Source organism: Rhipicephalus microplus, chromosome X (genome assembly GCF_043290135.1).
Source record: "Rhipicephalus microplus isolate Deutch F79 chromosome X, USDA_Rmic, whole genome shotgun sequence".
In the NCBI taxonomy this organism is placed as follows: domain Eukaryota; kingdom Metazoa; phylum Arthropoda; class Arachnida; order Ixodida; family Ixodidae; genus Rhipicephalus; species Rhipicephalus microplus.
In genome coordinates, this window is record NC_134710.1 from 226,562,586 (window position 1) to 226,576,705 (window position 14,120).

The window sequence follows — 14,120 nt, forward strand, 5'->3', positions numbered from 1 at the left end:
GGTTGTACATTGTGAACAATGGCATGATTTTGTTTATTTGATGGTGGTTTTTTTCTTAATGGAAACTAGAGTGTTTCTTTTTTTGTTATTTTTTTCCTGTGTTTTCTTAGGTGCATGCTGACCACGACAATGTGTACAGAAGGCTCACTATGGCTGGAGATCGTTTTAATCCCTCCATGGGGAAAACGCATGGTCTGTTGCTCGCTATTTCTTTTAGTTGGATTCGCCATATTGCATATGTGTTCTGATTTATTTCGTGGTGCTGTTGTTCACTAAGGCACCAGTATTTCTTTATATTCTCATTTTGTTATTTTAACAATTAATTTCTTCAATCACCTTATTGTATTACACATAGAACTATATTTGTATTCCAGTGGTGTTTGTAAACCTCAAGTAGGATAATTGCATGCTGCTTGCTGTAACTATACAGCAGATCAGTGCCAGCAGATCCTGTCTTAAGTTGCATGCCATTTTTTACAATTGTGTGGTGTCTATGAATTTTGGTTTTCAGATAATTCGAGTTGTACACCAGAGCCTTATTTTTCATGTTGCATGTCAAGTGATGCACGTTTAGGCCAATGGCTGAAGTGTCTGCCTAGTGGAGCGAACTTATGAAAAAACAAACAAAACATGGTTTGAATTTAATATTATGTGTGATAAATAATTAAGGTTGATGACACATTTGTCTTATGTTATCAGTGTACTCATTTTTGCTCTTGTAGCCTGCTTTACAAGTTCAGTATGGTTTGTTTCTTTGTCTTCTATTAGTTTTGTGTTCACCGTTATTGCAAAAAAACTTTCATGTGAGGCCACATAGCCTAGAGGCATTCTGTTAATCAATGGAAAGTGCTATGAAAGCGCCCGTAATATTTTTTTACATAATTGTTTTATTTTTTTCTTACAGCCAGCTCAAGTGATTGGTCTCTGAGCTCATGTAGAGACTACGACTACAACAATTTGGTTCCTACTGATCCTCCTGTAAAATTGGAACAGGATTTTTATCACGGGAAACATAAAGTATGTTTGATTTGTGGTAGTTTCTTTGCAGTGGATGAGTAAATGTGGTTGATGAAAGTGCAACAGGCCCATTGTGCATGTGCAGATTTGAATGTAGGCATGGTAGGTTACATTTGTTAAATTTTTATAATGTGCATTTGATAATAATTGTTCAAAAGTGACAAGCACCTTGTATTATTTGCAGAGTATGTGGCATGTTATAATATGTAAACTTAATTTTCATAAATTCATCCAAAAGTTTGAACGTTTCAAGAAATGGATGCTATAGTTGTGTGAAGAAGGCTCAGAATTATGACTGCAGGGGCCCTTGGGTGTGCTGGTATATGAACGGGAGAATAATTTTACTGGGACTGAAACACGACTGCAGCAGCCCGGAAACAAATGCGCAGCTATGCGTTGAGTTGGAGAAAGCAGTGCATAATGTATAAAATAGTAACAATGACAAAAAAAAGTTTTGTGTCTTCATTCTTCTACGTGTGTTCTTTTGACGTATTTAAGACTTCTTAATATTTACTGCTGGGCTAAAAGCAATGAAAGAAACATAAAGTGCAGTTCACTTAGCCTAATTTATACTTTCCAAACATCTTAATTCAGTGATCACAAGTTTTCATGTACTTGTATATTTGTCAAGTTCCACTAATTATGTTTCTTTTCAATTACTTATTTACAGCACTTTTTATTGGCACTTTTTATTGTACTGCTGCACTGCATCAAAAAATCGGGAAACAAAAGTATAAAAAAATTGACATTCGAATGTGCTAAACAATAATTCTTGGGTAAAATTTGACTTTCAGGCAATAAATGAGGGACAGAAACATCAAGAAAAGTGGTAGCTTTGACAAGCTATGTTAAAGTGTATAGTCAATAAATATCTTTTGCGTGTGAGGCTGGGCATTTCAATTTTATTCACGAAGTAGAAACAACTGAAAGATATAAAGCCATTCCAGCAACCATAGAATTTCAAAAATTAGCAAGCATTTTTTTGGTCTGTGTCTTCTAAACCTACAAATTGTCCTAGACATGCTGTGCCTGTCACTTCTTGGTGTCGACATGGGAGTATCGGCACTGATGCTGACAGCCTACTGTAACCATTTTATACACAAAATGTATTCAATCGTCATTGCATTGAGCAATAGGATTGAAGTCTGGTAGTAGAAATATTTTGCTAGCAATATACTCTTTATTGTACAATGTTTTTGTTTAGCAGTTCGGTCGATCGGTAGGGGGCTCTTTGGAGCCTACTGAGCACCTTGCTGGTGGCGCAGTTGAGCCCTTTTATTATAAGTCTCATTGACGCAGGTTCATTATGGAGTCAAAACTTGATTTAATGAAGTGATGACCTGCTCAAATTGTTCAATTAAATTGAGATGCTTGTAAGGTTGATAATTGGACTTGCAGGTACTTTGAAATAAAAAAGAATTCTGAGGTAATAACACTGAACAGCTGCCACTGCATTGTATTAGTTACTAACCCTCACATGCACATTTGCAGGAATAGGAAGGGCAGTCCGAACATTCGAGGAATTATGTCCGGGGGATGCAGGCTACACAGACAGTCACGTGAAGCTATGATAGACTGCAAATATGCAATGATGAGTAAGAATGCAGCAATTGTGTGTGAGCGAAAATATCACGAAGCGACGATCAGAGCTATTTGTTGCATAGATAATAAATAATGAAAGCAACCATTGTAGTGTTCATGCGGGAGCATTCACTACGACATTGAACAAAAAATCCCCTACTGCAAATGCATTGTTCCATGCAGGCGTGTGGTGTGCAGCCTCGTTAAAATAAAGCTAGGGTCATGACTATGGCCGCAAGATGCTCACCACGTTAACGTTAAAAGTTGTACGTGAACAAAAACCTATGTGTGTCGAAATTAAAAAAAAAAAAATGTTCGCGCTTTCTTTACTCATGTATTTCGAGAAAAACTTTGTTGGATGATGTTTCGTGTCTAGTTAGTTTTGTCAATTGGGGATGATAACAATATTGGACACTATGGGTACCTGTCAAGTGATAGAAATTTCTTCGTTAGATCGTGAAATTTGTCAAATTGTGGTTTATTGGTTTGCCTTTTAGAATTAGCTTATCACTCAAACATGTCCGGGATTTGTTTCAGTTTTAACAGGTATGCCACTGCTCGGGCTGCTGTCTTTAGTGCATGCTTTTTTTTTTCTAGGTTTTATTCTCGCTGAATTTATGCGAGCATCAAAATGATGGTTTTATTCTCGCTGAATTTATGCGAGCATCAAAATGATGGTCTGTTGGTGCAGCATATTGTAAGAGGATGAGTGGAAAAACAGCAGCTCTCCAGCAGCTGCTCCGTCGTTTCCTTTCCGTTATTGTTGTTTTTCTATTCATACCATAACACTAATATGGGAGGAATATGTGCTTCTGTATCCAGTCTCGTGTTTCAATTTTAATGTGGTTTTTTATTTTCTGTTTTTCTTCTGTTGCTATGTATATTGTTTCATGAGTTACAGGAATAGATGGATTTAAACAGTCAACTGATTTTCTGTAGTGGAAAGTGAGTTTCTGGGTCGAGTATTGTCATTGCATTGCTAGATGTAGTGCTGTCATATTTCCTTTCTGTGGTACTTCAGTATAGCCCCATAGAAGTGGCCAAGTATGCTGCTCCTGATAGGAATACTGGCTGCGTGTTCAAGCAGTAAACAATACAGAAGAGTGTAGATATATTAAAGGTATGCTGTCCCAAAAGTTCTCAATTTTTTTTCATCATGTGAAAGACTTAGCCAGACTTGGCCATCAAAGCTTAATTTAAATACACACTACTGAGGGTTGTACCTGAGTAGTGTGTACCGTGGAATGTACCCACTACTAAGGGTTGTAGCTCAGCTTGAGTGCTGCCTTTGTCTATTTGTTAGTAATGCCCTTAATAATAATACAAGCTCCTTGAGCACCTCAAGCATGGGGCCAGGAAACTGTCAGTAATCAACATCCAAAGGAGAGATTTTCTGTCTTGTGTCTTGTCCTGAAGGTTTTTTTTTTTGTGCAGTGTTACTGGTGTGCTAGCCAGCTGCATACCTATTTGTTATGCTGTTGCCAGGGTGTGTGCAGAGAATTTACAGCTTATGTTGGGTGCCAAAATGCTTTCAAGATGTCGATTCAGTTGTACAAGACTTCAACGAAATGAATGTATCATTATTACTTAAAAGAAATATCAGCAGACGTATTCTACTAAATCCTTTAGTGCGGGGGATCTCAAACTCACCTTTGGTAGTGAGCCATATTCATGAAATTCAGCTTTCCTATAGGCCGGGATGTCAAAAAAGGTTAGCTAGAGTGGAGGGGGGCGGGGAAGGCAGTGTTAGAGCAAAATGTCAGCTGATATGGCCATTTGAAAGGCCTTTCTCATATCTCATATATGGTTCATCGTTGAAGACGATCTGACATCAGGTTTCAAGAAACATATTATTGATCTCTAGAATGACCAGAACCCAAACTGGGGCACTGATTCTGAAATGTCATCCTATAGTTTCTGTTGGAGTTATTAATACATGACCAGTTTCTAAATGGTGACTGCATGGAGTGCCTCACGAAACATTTGCTTGAGACCAGTCACATCGGTGTAGTACATGAACATATTTATATAACAAAAAAAAGACAGTCATGTGCAGGCTGGACCATTAGTGAATGCAGTCAGCGGACCACGTGTTAAGAGCCCTGATCGAGTGGATAGGCGAAACATACATTAAAAAAAAAAAAAAAGAACAGGTGGGTAAGGTGGTATAAGCTTTATAATGAATTTCATTTTGCTTTTTTTGTACACAATAGATAGTTGAGCATCCATTGTACTCTGCTGACTTACGGAAAATATAAATGACTTGTTTCATGGCCGAAGAGAGGCAATTTTAAAGGCTCGTTTTTCATTGTAAGAGCATTGGACGTGTTATTTAAAGGTTGCAGGTTCGGTACAACAAGTTATCTATTCGTCCACCTCACTTTTTTATATATACATCATAACTGCTACAAATAACATCCCTGGCTAATACATTTCCTGGCTTTCTTGTTTGTCAGTTCTAATTATCGTTTTATGGCTAATATTGCAATGGCGCTATTTCAGTGGACAACTCGATAAAGTGATTTGCACCATGTTTAAAATGACATATTTTAAAATGGTGCAATTATAAGGATAACAGTTTTTAGGATGGCACTATTTAAAAAAAAAAATCAAAGTTCACTTGTTGTCCAGTAGCAAAGCAGCAGACAGATCATCAGGAGCATGCCTCCCCCATTGTTTAGTTTCTAAGTAATTTGGTTCACTGCCTGTACATTACGCATTTCATGTTTCACAATACTTTTCTATTACAAACATATCATTGCTAACAGTGCAGGAACACATTGATGGATTCAATGTCGCAGCAGGCTGTCACAATCAGCACTAAATATTGCACAGCAGTGCTGAATATTGCAGGGGCATGTTGAATATTTTTATGCACTCAATTGGAGAATATGATAGAAAATATGAATTTTGTTTGTGCACATGCCAACATCAATCATAGATTTTTTCAAATTGTCAAATTTCTATGGAAGTTAACTAGTTTTAGTTGGTTAGTGAATAGACCTGTTGCAGTGACTTGACTGTCTGATGTTATCTAAAGAAAAATATTTAAGAAGAATTATTGTAGCTGTTGTCTTTCGTTTAAGGAAAAACACATCCGTACAAAAAAAGAAAAAGATGCACTGAATATCAAGGTACTCATGTGTGACATTATATTGTATTGTATTAGTAATTTGATATTACTTGGTTTTACTGCTCTTTATTGTGCATCTAGATATTTTAAATTGTATAAAACAAGATAATATTGGATGTATGGTAGCATTTTATAGTTTCTGTTCCTGAGATTGGAGAGTTGGAAATTGTGAAAGTGGGGTAACATGTAAGATATTTTTCTTTCTTAGAACCAAGTGAAAAGGCTTTGAGAATTCCTGATACTGACCTAGATGTATTCTTAGAGTTTATTGGTAGCTGTGGTAAATAATAATGCAGTTTTATGGTGTGAAGAAATGGGTGAGTCATGCATCGATCTTCAAAAATGACTGCTGATAAACTTGTTGGTCCTATGCAAATTGGTGTTCAGCCTTAACATTTTAGCTTTTACTAATATACATATAGTAATTGGTAGACATCCTTACTAGTAAACAAATGTAATGCACTGCTTTCTAATCAACCATGTGTGGAAAACGTACAGTTTAGTTACTATGTAAAAGGCCTGTTGAGAATTCGGAACTTTGTAGCTTGTTATGGAGACTTTCTGTAATTACAACACAAAGAGATATTGAGTGTATACAATAGCCCTGCATTAGAGCTTGTAGTTAAGCATTCTCCTTGAGAATATTGAGTGATCTGGCTCATCTTATAACTCACTGGCACCTGAGATAGATTGCAGGTATACTCAAGTGGATATTCATTAATTCTCCTTAACATTTTTCTTTCAGTTGATTGTAGGGATTTCTTTGTTTGGTTAAGTAATTGTTGTCTTGCACATCTAGTGGTACTGTAGATGAAAGGTGTGATGGTGTGTGATCGTGGCAGTTCAGAGCACACTGTGTTAGCTACGCTGGTCTCTTTGAAGTGCACAAGACGTAAAAAAGGGACAATTTACTCAATTCTCAAGCAAACACAAGCCACCGAGGCCATACTTAAATGTCACACAGGCTGCTAAACGCCACACAGGACAAACTTCACAATGTCACTCCATCCTCATCATCGTCTACCTTCACTTCCTTCCTCAGGGACCGTGCATTTCCAACATTTGGCCATCCTGAAGCAACTTAATGTCCTCGTTAAGGCTGTCCCGAAAACGTTCTTCACTGATTCTACATAAGAATGTTTGGCCATCCTACTTACTAAATGATAAATGACCCATGATGGAAACAAAATGAAGGAACGGAAACAAAATAACTCAAAACTACACTTATGTCCTAAATTCATCGCAACACTGAAAAAGTGACCAGTTTGTAACGTCAAACACTGAATAAAAGTCGCATCTCCCGGCAGTCTTGACTGGCTTGACGATGCAGAAAGCCACAAAGTAATGAAAGAATAGGAACACAAAAGCTTTGGACATCATAGCAACTTAGCACAGTAGAGTTTCTTAAACACACAGGCAGAAAAATGAAATTACAACACGGAGTCTTGAGGCCTGGTGGGTTTTACATGTTTGAACTGAAAATGTTGCACTGGACAATCTGGATCTTGTTGATTCTCCGGATGCGTCATTGTCATGATTTGATGCTTTATACGAAGCACACTTCTTTAATAGGGAGGCGTAGGGAGCTCCTGAATATCTGCCTTTCCTTTCAGGACGTAAGTCAGTGATGTGGTGAGTGTCCGCAGGCAAAGCGTGTGTGTCGACAAGTGCTCCATCACGTTTTGGCTAAGTTGTAGACATAAAACTGGTGTTTATAGGACTCTTGCTCAGAAATACTATTTCACCATTTTCGGAGGGCTTTAGAGGGTAGTGCTGGTGATTGCAATCATCTTGCGGGCACTTGGGATTCTCTAGTAAACGTTGACGCACATGTGGCGTTAATTCCCAAGTTGGTTGCGAAGGAATTTCTGTATCGCTAAGCTGCTGAAGTTGTGATTTACAAAAACTTGAGTTGTAGCCATGCAGCATCTTGAATGAAATCTTGCCGGTACTCTTGCTTGGGATGTTGTTTTTGTTACACTCATCTACTTTCAATTTGACACCCCAACCAAGCTGCTCAGGACCGTCAACAGTCGCTGTGACTTCTGATTTCCTCTCAAGAAGCACATCACGTTCACAGTGTCCTCAAAAATTAAGTCGCCGAGCGATCACTGGATGTAGTGATGTAATTCACGGAATGCTCTTGAAGCTCACATTCTTTCGCTGTCATGTGTAGTTCAAGCTGTTGCTTCAATGACACCAGATCAGTGAAAGGACAATTGTTTAGGTAGTAGAAGCAGAACGTGCTCTCCACCTTTGCATACGTGACGTTGGGCAGTTCGGTGAACATTCAGCCCACAAGCATGTCAAATCTTTGTGCATCGTCGGGGACTATCAGGACAGGCACATTTTCTGTGGTAACGCCGTCTATGCTCAACTTAGCCTTACAATGACCGAGGCTTTTCGTCATGGGAACATGCTGGCTGCCAAAACCGTATAATTCAGTCGGTTGCTGAACCATCTTGATGCCACATTGTGCTGCCGTTGACGCACACAATAAGCAACCGGAACTCTCTGTGTCAATGAGTCCTACTAGAGTGAAGTCGTTGTTGAACGTCACTTCCTTGAGCAACACATGAGCGGCCCCGGTTCAAGGAAGTTCTCCGACAGCATTCGTCTCGCTATGCAACAAAGCCTGGCAGTTGCGTTGAGTGTGATCGATTGCTTGGCAACGCTGACACTTGAGTGGGCGCTTAGGGTCAGGGCAGTCGCGTGCGATGTGGCCGTAAACATTACAGTTATAACATTTTCGTTCACCGAGATGGTTGACGAGCGGCAACCTCAGGCATCGATCTTCTCTCTGGATCTAGTTGGCGCTCCCTCTACTTGGCATGGACAGGCTTCGCTCCGAATCCGGCGATGGCGCAAAGCTTTGGTTGTGAGATCCGAAAATCTCCCGCCATTCACGTTCGATGCGCTCGAACTCCACGATGTCGTGAAGAAGGTCATCGTCGTCATGCACCCTTCCCAAAAGCATGGTGCAGAGTTTGCGAGACCTCAAACCCGTGAGGACTTGTTCTCGCGTAACGGTAAAGTTGACATTGACTTCATGGCACAGACGCACCTTGGCATGGAAATAGGCAGTCGTGCTCTCCTTGCACAGCTGCACATGCTCTTGCATCCTGTGCCGTCTTTCTGCAACGTGAGTCTTGCTGACGAAGGTCCGATGGAAGCGTGTCTTGAACTCTTCCCTTGACGTGATCTGGGAGCTCCTCGAACGGTACCAGTCCTTGGCAGCTTCTATCAGTCGGGCTTTGACAGTTTGTACCGTGTAAGCAGTTGGCCACCCGCGAAGGTTAGACGTGCGACGAATATTCGTGATCCACTCACGCGCTGATGGAGCATCCTTGAAGCCATCGAAGGCTTTAATTGGGAATCACCTGGAACGTTGGTGCTGATTGAGGTTGCACCGTGCCGGTCACAGACAGTCGTTTAAGCAGGGTTACTAGTAGTCAATCTTTTTCTTGGAGAGCTTGGAATAGGTCACGAGTCGAGATAGTGTCGCCATGGCCAGATGTTGTGTCTCCACCGCCAGTCAGGTTGTCTCTATCGTCAGTGAATTCCATCTTAGCGTTAGGGATACCAGTTCCATGCACTGATAAAACTCACATGTACTCTCAGTGGCGATTGGATGGCGAGATCCCACTTCTGAAATATTAGCTGCACCGGTCTCTTTGAAGCGCACAAGACATAAAAGAAGGATAATTTACTCAACTCTCAAGAAAACACAAGCCACCCAGGCTATACTCAAATGCCACACAGGCTAATAAATGCCAGGCCAAACTTCACGAGTGTCACTCCGTCCTCATCGTCGTCTACCTTTACTACCTTCCTCAGGGCACGTGCATTTCCAAGAACTGTTTATCAAAGACTACCTAGCTGCTAGTACTGTATGGAAAATATTTCACCTTTTGCAAAGTCACTGCAAGCATAGGAACTGTTCCAAATGTATGGAAGGTTAAAGTAGCATATTTGAGGTGCATATGTCGGTGTACTCCTGTAAGAGTTGAGTGCTAGGTCTACTAGTCTTTATTGTGACTCAAATACCTTTGTTGTAAATTCTTGTTTGGTAAACTTTAATTGTAATGAATTTGAAAGAAAATGGAATGTTATGTGCATATTCCTTGGATATTGACCACAATATAGAATTTGTCAAGATAAAATGCAGGATTTAATAGCTTGATTCATGTCATGTAGGTTTTCTGCCACAAACTATCAAATTGAGAAATATAAGATTTAGAGGGGGGGGGGGGGGAGGCGGGCTTCAAATCTTGAAACTGCATAGTTGGTTATAAGAGAGGCCACAGTAGAACGCTATTGCTCAGTTTCGACCGTGTTGATTGATTGATTGATTGATTGATTGATTGATATGTGGGGTTTAATGTCCCAAAACTACCATTTGATTATGAGAGACGCCGTAGTGGAGGGCTTCGGAAATTTCGACCACCTGGGGCTCTTTAACGTGCACCCAAATCTGAGCACACAGGCCTACAACATTTCCGCCTCCATCAGAAATGCAGCCGCCGTAGCCGGGATTTGATCCCGTAACCTGCGGGTCAGCAGCCGAGTAGCTTAACCACTAGACCACCGTGGCGGGGCAGTTTCAACCGTGTGTTGCAGTCATAGCACATAATGTGAATTTTTTGTTGTTCTTGCATTTTTTTCCCCATTGGAATATGGCTGCTGTGACACACAGATTGTTGGCTGGTATTTTGTTACATTCATTGTGTCCATGTATTTACACATGCATCCTCATGCACATCGCCTTATCCACACTTTCAAAAAGAGAGATATAGGAGCATAGACTCCTCAATACCTGCCCTTAAAATAAAAGCCTGGGTACACTCCTGTTAGAGAGGCTGTGTTGTTTCTGAGCACATTGTGTAAATGGGTGCGATGACTAATATTTTACTCTGTTGTTATTATCATGGCATTGGCCACCATTTGTACACACGCGAGTTTTCTAGCAACTAATGTAACGCTAAGTGTCCTACCTTAAACCACCGGAAGTTTAAAAGATAAACTACTATGGTAACTTAACTACTGTAACAAAAGGGCCCTTAAACCAGTAAATGCTTGCATCATGTGCAAAATGCCGTAACGATCAATGATGTCAAACATGGCAGTGCTATGAACTGTGGGCACGCCACATATTCTAAGAAACAGTCTCTTCGACCCTTTCTGGCCGTAAAATGAATTTGTGATGCGTAGTGCAAGTCATACGATTGGTTTAGCAAAAACCTACCACTTCTGTTTAGACTGCAAGCAGCGGTCTGCACTCCTTTTTGTTCGCCATGTTGCGGTGGCGGTGTCTCCATCTTGCGCAAAGCTCTGCTCTGGCATAGCGCGTCAATGTGCGGATTCATCATGTTGGTGATGCCTCAAGGTTCGCACCACGCAGCACAGGGTCCATACCCGCATAATTCGTAGAACCACAGGCCACCACGGCAACAGCAAGGCAAGATCGGAAGGGACACTCAGCGAGGAGGACAAAACGGCGTTGGGAGAAGGGACCAGCAGAGGGTAACGAAAGAAAGAGTAAAAGGAGTGGTCATCATGTGTCGATTATCAAACTCGTCTAACTCCACTATTAAGGCACCATTTCGAAAAATTCTTACGGCTATGTATTTGTTGTAGACTCGTACAAAAATTTTCTTCCACAACTACATTTTGACCTCTGGGTGGTTTAGGGGCTATTTAAGGTTGCGGGTCTGGCCTGGCTAGGGCAGCAAATTTTGTCGGGGACAAATGCAAGAACACCTGTGTCAAGTTCATTCTAAAAACCCCAGGTAGTGAAAATTAATCCACAGGCCTACACCATAGCTCGCCTATAATAATATTGAAGTTATAGCTCATAAAGCTGTGGTGGTTTTTTATTTATAATGAAATATTTATGTTTTAAACTTCTACAGTTTGCTCTGGGTTTTACAGAGATTTGTATGCACTTCAGTATATGCTATTGAGTGTTCTTGTTTTGCTCACATTTACTCTGTGATGTTCACATAAGTGCTTAGCCATGCTGGTAAGAACATTTGGTAGCTTTTGCCCAAAGTGACATTCAAGTGGATTGCAGTATCGGTTACTTTATTATTTTGCTGGTACTTCCTTGTGACAAGCGTTTGCATGTACTCATGGTTACACTGCATTGTGAGGAGCAGTTTCAAGCTCTAGTACCTCTCAAGAACATGTTTGAAAATGTATTAAAGCGTGCAAGATAAAATAGCCCACATTTTTTTTTTTGTTATAGGGAAGTGGCTGCATTTAACTACTCTGAATTTTCATTTACTCTGCACCTGCATGTTGCCATATTTCTTTTGCTGCTAGTTTCGGGCCACCTCATAGCATATTTAATAATTCTGTGAGTAAAGGTTACGGGCCTCTCATGTACACCTTCCACAGACAGTACTGCTGCTGGTCTTTGTAGTATCATTTAGAATATCATATTTTCCAGCAATTCTGATTGTGTAAGTAAGTGATGAATAAATTTTGTTGGTCTATTCTTTGAAGTACTCAAGTTATTAATAGTGTGCAGAAATTAATAATGAGCCAGCCTACTGGCTAGTACAATGGTCTTACAGCAGTTAGTTTCCTACTCCGTAAAAAGTGTTAAGACTATATGTTAAAAGTAATATTGTTTGACTTTATTTTAATTAAAACAATGCATAGTATAACATGGACAAGTGAAGACTCTCACTTGTCTGTGTTTTATTTTGTGTATTTTTAATTATAGGTATGTACCTGTCATGCTTCCAGATGCTGTCAAGTTACATTATTTTCATGGGCCACTAAATTGACATTGAAAACTTGCAATTTCTCTGTGCTTTGTTTATGCGAAGTTTATCAGGAATGCCAACTAGTGTATATTCCATTAGATGCTTGGACAGTTGTCCGTTGTGTTATATTACACAACAACGGTAATAGTGCAAGATCTAAAGTTTGTTTCTGTTCTGGAGGAAATAAGAATTTCATAGTTTGCAGGTAGATTACAGTTGAGTTGTCAACATGACCTCATATTTATTTTGTCTGATTATTAAAATGTGAAGGAATTACCAAGTAATTCTGGCTGTCTTTTTCTTATTCTCTGCTGAAAGTTTGACTCATAGTAAAGCTTTAGCGGAAATAGTAGTATTTTGCTGCAACGTGCCTTTTTTTTGGTGTCTTACTCAGAGTAAAGCCGAAGACCACTGGCAAGAAATAGTCATGATGAAAAAAGAGAACGGAGACCTGCTCGCTGAAAAGCGGCTTCTAGAGCAGGAGGTGAAGCGTCTTCAAAGGATTGTGGACGAAAAGCAGAAAGAACTGAGTGAGCTTCATCATCAAAAACAGGCGAGTCTCTTGCAGCAAACACAAAGCAATGGTGCGCCAAAAAAGCTCATACTGTCTCATTGGCACCAATACTAGTGTGAATGTTTCCACCAACTGTTTGAAGGCTGAGTCTTCAGTCTTAAAGTGCTTGTCAGATTGTTTTGCATGCTAAAGATTTTCGCTTTAAAAGTTGTAAATCAGTATGTAGCATGTGCTTACTTTTGAACTATTACTGGTGTTAGCTGTGCTGTATAAGTGGTAATTGACCATTCCTTTGAGGACTGATTGAAAAATCACTTATTAATTATAAATTTTGATAGAAAAATTATGCTATAGCATTCGATTTTCATAGGTAAAAAATGAAGCCATTTCTCTTAATAGAAGGATGACAAATAATGTGATGATTGAGGAATGCTAGTTGTGGCAGCCTTTTTGTCCAATTCACTCTATGCGGATGAGTCTCGCAATCATATTTTTCGCTCACATAGGATGCTTTCTAGGTATAACAATGATTGACCTGAGATAAGTTGATGTGAGCTCATTGTTCACCTGACACCTGTACGCTGGTGAAGTCTGTGCTTATAAAAGGCTGACAAACAATATCACTTTATGGGAGGGCAACTCCGTAATTTTGCGGAATATTTGAGTAGCGAAATTTGTTTTCTCTGCCTCTAAACAAAACTTTCTATGTAGAGTTATAGGGTTTGCTACACAGGTACACTGTAGTTCAACAAAGGCCACAAAGCTTTGAGAAGGTTTTGCTAAAGTTGGCGGTCCTTGGAACTTAGAAAAATTGGTTATTGAGCTGATAAGAGGCCAGAGAAAAATAAAGATCTCGAGCACAGACTGCTGTAGCTAATTGTACAAGCACAGCCATAAATGTCCCAATAAACATCCTCAACCCACTTTTGAAAAAAAAAAAAAAATTATGCCAATTCAAGTTGTGCAGTAGAGTGCACAACTCGAATTGAGTGCGATTTGAGTGCAGGGGATGGATAGGTTTGACATCTGCTTCACATCACGAAGGAACAAAGATGGAACAATATTATGCAGCCTGCTTTTGTGAGTGAATGCTTCATAAAGC

The 14,120-nt window shown here is 39.9% G+C and overlaps 1 protein-coding gene across 4 annotated transcripts in view; it reads left to right on the forward strand.

Moving 5' to 3' along the window:
* Positions 1-14,120, forward strand: part of LOC119187510 (MAGUK family member discs large 5) — a 192,635-nt gene that overhangs the window by 8,956 nt on the left and 169,559 nt on the right. For 2 of the 4 annotated variants that reach the window (XM_075878718.1, XM_037435647.2), the window contains exons 3-5: positions 111-192; positions 905-1,017; positions 12,899-13,057. In XM_075878718.1, coding sequence (XP_075734833.1) covers positions 111-192; positions 905-1,017; positions 12,899-13,057 — 354 coding nt within the window. Of the gene's footprint in view, positions 1-110; positions 193-904; positions 1,018-3,700; positions 3,719-12,898; positions 13,058-14,120 lie in introns of those variants that run through there. The other 2 variants (XM_075878719.1, XM_075878720.1) reach the window with 2 other exon arrangements.